At 41.1% G+C, this 10,098-nt stretch overlaps 1 protein-coding gene across 2 annotated transcripts in view; it reads left to right on the top strand.

The window, feature by feature from the left end:
- Positions 1 to 719: 719 nt before the first annotated feature.
- LOC105823414 (chemokine-like factor) overlaps positions 720 to 10,098 on the top strand; it is a 25,117-nt gene continuing 15,738 nt past the window's right edge. For both annotated transcript variants that reach the window (XM_012660613.1, XM_012660612.1), the window contains exons 1-2: positions 720 to 909; positions 6,071 to 6,229. In XM_012660613.1, coding sequence (XP_012516067.1) covers positions 832 to 909; positions 6,071 to 6,229 — 237 coding nt within the window. In that variant the 5' untranslated portion in view covers positions 720 to 831. The remainder of the gene's footprint in view (positions 910 to 6,070; positions 6,230 to 10,098) is intronic.

Genomic DNA, 10,098 nt, shown 5'->3' with positions numbered 1-10,098 from the left:
ACCACATAAAAGGAGCGACATACACTTCACATCCCTCAAGAGAAATGCTCCAAGATGGTGGAGCTCAGAGCTGCAACTTCATGGGAGCGCTTGTGAAAAACACAAATTAAATTCAAGTATCTGAAAGAACTAGCACCAGTGGGAGGCAAAAGTAATAGTATACGGAATAGACTGTGATGCTCTGGGGGCGGCAAGGAGAGGCCCAGGCGGCAAGGACAGGCCCAGGCCATTAGTTACGGCTACACACACTCTATACCTGTGTGCCAGACCCTGGGAACCCTGCAAGGAGAGAAGCAGATGGGTCCCTGCTTTTGTGGAGTTTATATTCTTATGATATGCTGAGGAGTGATGGTGGCTACTCTAGACTGGGTGACAAGGGAAATCCTCTGGGTGGCATTTGAGATGCCCTAGGTCTGAGGAAGCAGGACAGCCATTCCTGGACCTCTCCCCTTCGCCTCCGTCCCTGTTCTCTCCCCAAAACCTGGGAGCGCTTCCCGGCAGGAAAGCTCCTCAGGAGAGCTGGAGAGCTGTGGACATTAGTGCCAGGCAGGTCGGGGCGGGCCAATTGGGGGTCGTTTCCGCAGATGTACTAAGGACAAGCCAGAGGAGGCGACCAAGATAGAGCAGCCGGCGGGCGGCTCCCGTGTGGCGCATGCGCAAGAGGGGGGGGGGCTGTCGGGACGCCGTGCGCATGCGCATGCGAGGGCAGGCAGCCGAGAAGCGCGGCGCGCGGCCGCGGCGGCGATTGTCGTCGTCGCGCAAGGACCAGTGGGGCGGCGCGCTGAGGAGAAGGGTTGAAGGGGAAGCGCGTCTGTTGGGTATGCGGGCGCGATGGAGGCTGCGCAGCGGAAAGCACAACATCGCCCCTTCTGCTTCAGTGTGAAAGGCCACGTGAAGATGCTGCGGCTGGTGAGGGCCAGGCTGCGGGGCGGGAGGCGGGATTCGAGGTGCTCTAGGGCAGTGAGGTGTGGCTGTTAAGTGGGAACCAGAATGCCCCGTTTGCTCTTGCAACCTTGCTTTTATCAGCGCCTCCGCAGGGCAAGGCATTTCGTTCTGCCCCCTGGGGGAAGGAGAGAGATAAGGCACTGTCCTCCCCTTCGCACTGTTTAGGGACACACTCCTAAATCAAAAGCAGCAGATCTACCGGAATGGCCTGTATTTGGACCCACAAACCGGGTACCCGGGTTAGCGGGCGAGACAGCTGCAGTTGTACCACTGAGCCCACAAGATTTTTTTTAAAAAGTGTGTGGTGTTTCCGTGGGTGCTGTGAGTACTTACTATTAAAATAAGTCAGACATTTGATGTGACCGAGCCCAAGGCCGATACAGTCCAGAGCTAGGACAAGAAGGAAACTGCCCATCTCTAGGGCTTCAGGCTTCCGAGGAGCATTGCAGTTAGTTTTGAACAAAGGTTTGGAGAAAGTGAAGCATCATTCAGAGGAAAGAGACCTGGCTTCTTAGAAAAGTGGAGATTGTCATAATTGAAAGAGTCTGTCACAGAAATTCAAACAGTGAAAACTTAAGGGAAAGGAAGACATAAATTGTTTTACATTTTAAGGAGTTGACATGTGGGAGAGGGGTAGAAATAAAATAGTTAAAATTTACAGGAAAACATTTCCGCTTAATATGAAGAAGAATTTTTACATTGGTAAAGGTCCCAAAATTAGATGGCCACTTGGGAAGGCAGTACCTTCCCAGACAGTAAAGGTAACAGGCGTAGATGAACGTTTGATGAGGAAGTTGTAAAGGAGACTCAAATTTAAGGTGCGTGTAAGATCCTTCCCACACTAAGTGTCTGTGATTGTGAGAAATAGCTATAATATGATAAAAGTTAGAATGTGTAAGAGAGGCTTGGAAAACCACTTTGGAGTCAAAGGAAGAAGAAATTACTTTTGGTTAGGAGTAAATAATCAGGGAAAAGGGGACCCAAAGGTCTGTAATTTGATGTCAGGTACTGAAAGCTCTGGAACACTGGAGGAGGAACAGGGTTTTGTGAGAAAGACTTAGTTTTTGACATATTGATTCCTTCACCAAACCATTTAAGTATTTAACATGGTCCAAGTTCTGGGCTAGGACCTGAACAACAAAGATGAACCAGAACAAAAGTCCCTGACTCATGGAGTTCTTCACTTTAGTCAAGGAGACAGACATATGAGCAGATAGCTATAATGTGTGATAAGGTGGAAATAGGGCACAGAATTGAGACATCTAACCAAAGAAATAAACAGAGATGTCAGAAAATTCTTCCTAGAGGAACCTAGGGTTGACTCTAAGGGAAAGCTACCTGAACAAAGACATGAAGGCAAAAAAAAAAAAAAAAAACATGATTTATGCAGTGAACTCTAAGAAGTTGAGTGTTGCCTCAATTATTCATTCAAAAAATATTTATGGAATGCCACTGTTTCAGGCTCTTGAGAAATATCAGTGAACAAAACAAAGATCTCTGCCCTCATAGAGTTTACATCTTAGGGTGGGAGGGCAGGGAAGACAAACACAGTGAATAAATTACATGATATTCTAGAAGGTGATAAGTGCTGTGGAACAAGAGAAAAGTAAAGCCAGGTAAGGGGAGAGGGAGTTGGAGAGGAGGGTTACAGGTTGCAATAATAAATAGAATGATCGAGTTAGGCCTTGTTAAGATGACATCTGATCAAAGAATTGAGTGAGGTGAGGGAGTCAGCTATGAGAATATCTGTAGGAGGAGGAGTATTTAAAGCAGAGAGTATCGACAATGGCCTTATGTCAGGAATATGCCTGAGGGGATCAAGAAAGAGCAAGGAAACCAGTGTAACTGGAGTAGAGTGAGTAAGAGGAATACAATGGGGATGAGGAAGGTTTTGAGTAAAGGAGTATATGATCTAACTCACGTTCTTTCAAAAAAATACACTTGCTGGTATGTTGACAGTAGATTGGTGTGGAGGGACAGAAAGGGATTCCTGCAGGGGCAACAGTAGAACCAAGGAGACCAATTGCGGTAATCTGGGCAAGAGATGATGGTAGCTCAGACCAGCCACTTGGTGGCTGGTGGTAGCAGAGTAGGTAATAAAAAGTGGTCACCTTTGGGATATAGTATTTTGAAAGTAGCACCAGTAAGACTTGCAGATGAAACAGATGTGGGGTGAAAGAAAGAGAGGAATCCAAGATAACTCCAAGGTTTTTGGCCTAAGCATCTGGAAGAATGGAGTTGCCATCTGCTGAGATGGGAGAGCTGATGGATAAAGCAAATGTGAGAGGCGATCAGAAGTTCAGTTTTGGATTGCAATATTAAATTAGAGTTATCTATTAGACATTCAATGGAGAGTTGGAATAGACAAGACTGGATTTTGGTAGAGAGGTCAGGCTTCAGAAACAGGTAATTTAACATCATAATATTGATGAGGTCAAGAAGAGAAGAGTATAGTTAGAGCAGAGGAGGAGCCCTGGAATGCTTAACATTGAGAGATTTGGGAGTAGTGGAGGAACCAGCAAAGAAGAATGAGAGGGAACATTTGGAGAAGTAGAGAAAACCAAGAGTATGGTGTCTTGTCAACTGTGTCAGATACTGATGATAGTTTGAGTAAGATTACGACTGAAAATTAACCATTGCAATTATCCTGTGGGTAAATTGTGAAGCGAGTCTTTGCTAGAGAAGTAAATAAGAGCTGAATCATGGAAGACCTTAAATACATGGTGAGAAGTAGGCCATATTCTAAAGACCATGGAGAGCCATTGAAGGATTTTAAATAGATGAAGAAATGCATTAACAAATTTACATTATAGGAATTTTACTGTAGTATCTTTGTCATGGTAGTTCAAGGAAAAGATGCTGAAGGGCAGTAGTTCTAAGGATAAAGAGGAAGGAACACCCAAAATGTTTAGGCATTAAGTCAGCAATACTTGATGATTCATCAGTTGTGGGGAATGAGTCGGAACAGTGATCTTAGGTTCCTAGCATGGGTGATAAGATAGATGTGGTACTGTCAATTGACGTTGTGAATACAGGAGGAAGGGGCAAGATAAGTTCAGTGTTAGACATTGTGAATTTGAGATTTCTGTAGATTATCCGGATGGGGATTCTAAATGGCTATTTATGTGTGAAGTGTAGAGGACAGACCTGGGATAGAGACCCAGATTCATTGAGTGGAATGTGGACAAAATTCAGAGGAATGCCAGATATTAAAGGGGTGGATAAAAGAAGAGGAACCAACCAAAAGAGAACAGTTGAGGTTTAAGAATTAGAAAAGATGACATGGGCCGGGCACGGTGGCTCACGCCTGTAATCCTAGCTCTCTGGGAGGCCCAGGCGGGCGGATTGTTTGAGCTCAGGAGTTCGAAACCAGCCTGAGCAAGAGCGAGACCCCGTCTCTACTAAAAATAGAAAGAAATTAATTGGACAACTAAAAATATATAGAAAAAATTAGCCTGGCATGGTGGCGTATGCCTGTAGTCCCAGCTACTCGGGAGGCTGAGGCAGGAGGATCGCTTGAGCCCCGGAGTTTGAGGTTGCTGTGAGCTAAGATGACGCCACAACACTCTAGCCCGGGCAACACAGTGAGACTCTGTCTCAAAAAAAAAAAAAAAAAAAAAAAGAAAAGATGACATGGAAGCCAAAAGAGTAGAGTAGTAGGAGGCAGGACAGCTAATGGCAAATAAATCATAGGAGTCCACTTGGATAAGGATTGAAAAATATTTGTTAAATTTAGTACTTCTGAAATCATCAATGGTGTTAGCAAAAGCAGTTTCCGTGGAATGGTGGAGAAATGTTTGAGATATTAGTGGGCTATTTAAAAGATAACTGGAAACAAAGACCAGGATTTTAGGAAAGATGTAAGAACTGTAAATATGGATCAGGGAAGAACCCAGTGTGACAGAAATCGTGGTAAATTTTAAGAAAATGGAGTAATCACCAATGCCAATTACCATGGTACAAAAAGGTTAGAGAGGATGGGGACTGAAAAGGTGACCTTTTATTTCATTATCTATGAACTCAAGATCTTGATTCAGTAGAGTAAATGGAGTAGTTTGAGATGACATGTTGCTATTAGTAATAATACTGATTATAAACAGTGAAGCTATTTAATAACTAGTTATTGGTAGTCAAATTGACTCATTTAGAAGTTTAAAGGTAAGGTATTTTTACACTAATAAAGTAATTGAAAGAAATATGAATAAGTAGCCTGTATAAATTTAAATTTAAAATAAGTACATAGATGTTACCAGCTGATAGGGTATCATAAAAGTGCAGCCAAGGGAAGACTCTTGGACAAACCATTTACCAAAAACACAAAGAGACTGGGACCCATAAGCTCATTTTTTCCCCTTAACAACTCATTTAACATTGCCATGTTCCATATCCTCGTTTGGAAATGAAGAAATTGGATCAGATTGGGTATCTTCAGGGCTTTGTTTTTTTTTTTTTTTTTCACTTAAAATATCTTAAATTCTGATTGCATTGCATTTAGGTAAAAGTGGTTATGTAAAAGTTGGTACTTTTTGTAATAAAGCTATTAAACATAGAGTTGTTTTTCTCCAACAATTTGTTTTAAACTTTCCTCCTCAGTATTTTTATGGCAACATTGTAAGTTTAAGTTTGACAGTAGATTCCAGATTGCTAAGAGTTGAGTGATGAATGGATAAGAAATTTTAGACAGCAATTTTTTGAGACAGACTTTTTTGAGAAGTGTAACAAGAAGTAGAAAACGGAAGAGTTTCTGTGGGGAGCAGGAGGATGAAAGGAAGGGGGGTTGTGTATGTGTGTTTTAAGTTTATAGGATGACAAAGAAAGAAGCTAGCAGAGGAGGACTGATGGAAAGTACAAGAAGGAAAGGAGACATTTGGTGGGAAAAGATCAAGGGAACTATTGTGTGAAATGATGGTATCAGAAGTACAAGTGGAGTAATTAATCAGAATTAAAACAGGGAGGAACACCTAGTCCTCTTAAACACAAAGAAGTCAATACATTTTAGTATGCCTCTTTTATATGTGTGTGTATATGGCAGGAATTCATTTATTTAGTTACTTTAGAAATTATTTCTACAGCTTAAATTTATATTCAATAGTCATTGAATAAATTATGATTTTTTTTCTTCTAGGCACTAACTGTGACATCTATGGCCTTTTTTATCGTCGCACAAGCCCCTGAACCATACATTGTTATCACTGGATTTGAAGTCGCCATTATTTTCTTTTTCATAATTTTATATATACTCAGACTTGATCGATTAATGAAGTGGTTATTTTGGCCTTTACTTGTAAGTATTCAGTTTCATCCTCAAAATTTAACTACTTTTTCCTGCCATAGTGTGACATTTTGATAAACTCTATTCTTCAGTTCTCTTAAACCTTTAAGGTAATCTCTGATAGGTTTAGGAAGGAGGAACTCTACCCACTGCTAATGTGTTCTGTATTGTCCTGGGGGGAGGTTCTCAGGGATCCGTGGCAGCCACAGAGCATAAATTCTGTGTGTTCCATCTATTAGAAGATATAGCTGATCCCTGTGTTAGAATTCACTTAAGTGTAGATCTTCTAAAGAAATTTAAATTTAGGACCACATTTATAAAATTATAGCACATTCTTAATCTTTACCTCCCTTGTAAATGCATGTTGATATGGCCTCAAAATCAGTGGGTGGAGATGGAGGCAGGTACACAAGTATCTATCCTCACACATCCCTGATCACTAAAGGGAAAATCAAACTAATTGGGGAGGCTGAGTAAAGCATAATATTATCTTGAAAATGTCTGTAATCAGTAATGCTAAATAATGTTAACTCATATTTTGTAGCATATAAACTTCGACCTACTGTATGCATAGCATTAGGAATAACTGCCCAATGGAGTGCCCAAATGGTTCTGAAAACTGTCAAAATAGGCAGATTGAAGTGTGTATAGCCCTTCAGCCTGGACTAGAAGCTGGTTCTAGGAAAAACTGAGTGATTCACCTCTCCTTTTTTAGGTCTCATCCCCAGCAACCTGTCTCCATAGGTCTGCCTCTTAAGTCCCCCTGCTACCCTTCCCCTCTTTGGCTGGACTGATAGCTGCCATGTCTTCCTCTGCTACACTTGACTCACTTGACTCATCATCATAACTCCTATTATGGAAAGAGAACTTTAGAGCTGTTCTCAAACCATAAGCATGCCTTAAAGTAGTACCTTCTGGAACCACCTTTGGAGGCCAGTGGTGAGCATTTCAGGCTAAAACAAGCTTTAAAAGTCCCAAAGGGGAAAAGCTGTGAAATAGAGTCTTCATAGCACCTCTCAAAACTCTTACTTGATCTACACTTCAGAACTGGACCTGATTAGAGGAAGGCCTATGAAAAGAGATTACTAAACCTTCCTTAGTTGGCCCTCACTTAGTGGCAGAAAGGGCTAAAGTAAATTATTCTAAGGATTTCTTGAAGGAGATGACAAAACTGGTCCACATCTTGATCTTGTACTCAAAAAGCCATGTATCAGGAGAGTATGGGTGATTAAAAAAAAATTTGTATAGTTATTCTTCACACTCTGCTCCTGCAGCGTTTACTAAAACTAATGTATTTTAGCCTTTCTTTTTCTCCAAACTGTAATAATTCTCTGGAGCTTCTTACATGACCCAGTAATAAACTTGGAGCCCCAAGTTTAATATAATAGAATACGCTGAGAGAGTGGCTTATGCGTAGCATACTGAAAGGAATAGTCTCCAAATCTCTGAGGACCAAACTTTGCTGAATATAATCTCTTGGAAATGGTGCTATATGGGTAACTAAGTTTTTGCTCCATTATGAAACCCAGATCCCTCTCTGATCTTGATCTAATGAAATTATTTATTCAACAAATGTTAAGTATCTGCTAATCCCAGATTTTGTTATTGGTGTAATAAACATATACCCAGGATGGGGTGGATGTACCCAGCCAGGAAAGGAGACTAAATCACAATAGGCTTATAAAGAAAAACTGCCTGAACCAAAGGCTAAAGGATGAAAGTAGTTAGCAATAAACTCAAACAGGGAAGAAAAAGGGCTTTCCCAGTAGAAGCAGTAGCACATGGGAGGTTCTAGGTGTGGAAAGAGCATAACTCTCCAGGACCTGCAGGTAGCTCTGAACAGCTGGGGTATTAAGTTATGAACGATAAAGGGGGCAGGAGTGGAGGCTTGAGGCAGTAGGGGGATCAGGACATGCAAGGTTTGTGTGCTCCAGGCTTTAACCCAAAGGCTATTAAGAGCTTTTGAAGATTTTTAAGTAGGAGAGTGATCAGTTTACATATCTTGAGAAGATACTGAGATAGGAAGAATAGGTTTAAGGAAGATAGGGGAGAGCAGTATGTAATGAATTCAGTTTGAGAAATATTAGGTTTTAGTTGCTTATGGGATATTGAGGTGGAAATGTTGAGAACAAGTCTGAAGTTTACAGGAGCTAGAGCTGCAGTTTTGGGAGTCATCACCTGGTGATGGAATCTGAGCTCAGATTGGCCAAAATGGCTCAGAGAGAGGATAGAGAGAGCTGAAGGCAAAACTGGCCAACACCAACATATAGGATGAGAAGTAGGAGTGACCAGAGAAAGAAAAGAGAGGGCCCAAGGGAGACTGGCGTCACAGAAGCCAAGGCAGGAGAGCATTTCAAGAAGAAAGGAGTGGTGAATAATGTCACATGTAAAGAGAGAAAGATAAGTACTAAAATATATATATTTGCTGGCTGTATTAATAGAGAGGCTTCTGGTGACTTTTCCAGAATGGTTTGCTTGTGTCAGGTGACAGAAGTTATGGAAGTGAGCAGGGAAGGAAGGAGACAACTAGAGGGGGCACCACTGAGTTGAAGAAATATGGCCAAGGACAAAGAAAGGTGATGAATAGAGTGAGGTCCGTGCAGAGTGGAATGGGAGCCAGAGCACAGCTGGAGAAGTTGCCTGGGACTGTTTAACTAAAGTGAAGGACACAAAGATGGCTGAAGGTTCCAATTAATCTGTAGGTGGGGAAAAGGTAAGTTGTAAGCACTGCTGTCTGATAGCTATTACCTTTGCTGATAGGAGAGTGCTTGGTCATCTGCACTCAGATTGTCTCAAAGTTGCAGTCCGTGATACAATCTGTAGAGCAAGTCTTCTCTAACTGTTCCCCTCAAGTGTCCAAATGACAGAAAACACACAAAATGAGCCAACCCAGGGCTTTGAGGTGGTTATTTAAGTACAGACTCAAAATTTCTCTGAAATATCCATTTTTGTAATTAAATTTACACTCCATGGCAATGTTTTAAATTACTGTTAAGGATTGTTGATGTTCCACAACAGGCATATCATTTTTTTTTTCCTATGGTTCTCTGTGCTCCCTAGAACACCACTTTTATCCAAAGCCATCTATAAATTCTTTCCCAAATTGCTCACAGGAGGCAGAGCTACCTGCTTGAGGTAGAGGTGTGGTCTGTTGCCTTGAAGCAGAACAAAATATCCTGCACAGATCAGAGTTAACCTGGGATAGCTAGTCTCGATGTCGCCTACATATGAGAACTTTTTTCTTCCTAAGTGTATCTAATCTTTCCCTGCCTCATTGAACCTCTTCATACTTTTCTTTTTAATAACTACTTTTCTGAGTTACCAGGGTTTTGAAGTTTGGTATTTCTGTGCTAACAATTCCTTCCTGCCTCCAGTTATCTGCAAACATACATAAACCATTTCCAGAATAAAGATGTATTTACCTTTCCCACATTATACATTCATTCAAAAATGTAAATTGCATTTCTTAATGCCACAGTTCATAAAGAATATGCTTCCCTTTGGAAAATTGTTAAAGGAATGAGAATCGTTATTTCTACATCATCAGAAATAATAACATCATTGGCCAGCCATTGCATATAGGTATATGTAGGAGTTTTCCTGAAAATTGCCACTTTCTCTTAAGTGTACACTGTTTTAAGTTTTATTAATTGCATTTTAGTAACATGAAGTTTGATACATAGTGTAAACTATTCCACATTTTCTTATATTGTTAAAAATGAGCATTTTTACTTCTCAGAGTACCCATTCTGCCTTAAACCTTCTACAAAATACATCATCCACTTTCTTTCCAAACCAGATCAATTCTCCCTCCAACTACATTTATGTTAAGTAAAAAAGAAATGAAAACTTGTTAAGTAAATGATTGGTGTACTAAAGGT

Source organism: Propithecus coquereli, unplaced genomic scaffold, assembly GCF_000956105.1.
Source record: "Propithecus coquereli isolate 6110/MARCELLA unplaced genomic scaffold, Pcoq_1.0 Scaffold67, whole genome shotgun sequence".
In the NCBI taxonomy this organism is placed as follows: Eukaryota; Metazoa; Chordata; class Mammalia; order Primates; family Indriidae; genus Propithecus; species Propithecus coquereli.
The sequence above is the reverse complement of the archived record's forward strand: the minus strand, read 5'-3'. Positions and strand labels throughout refer to the sequence as shown.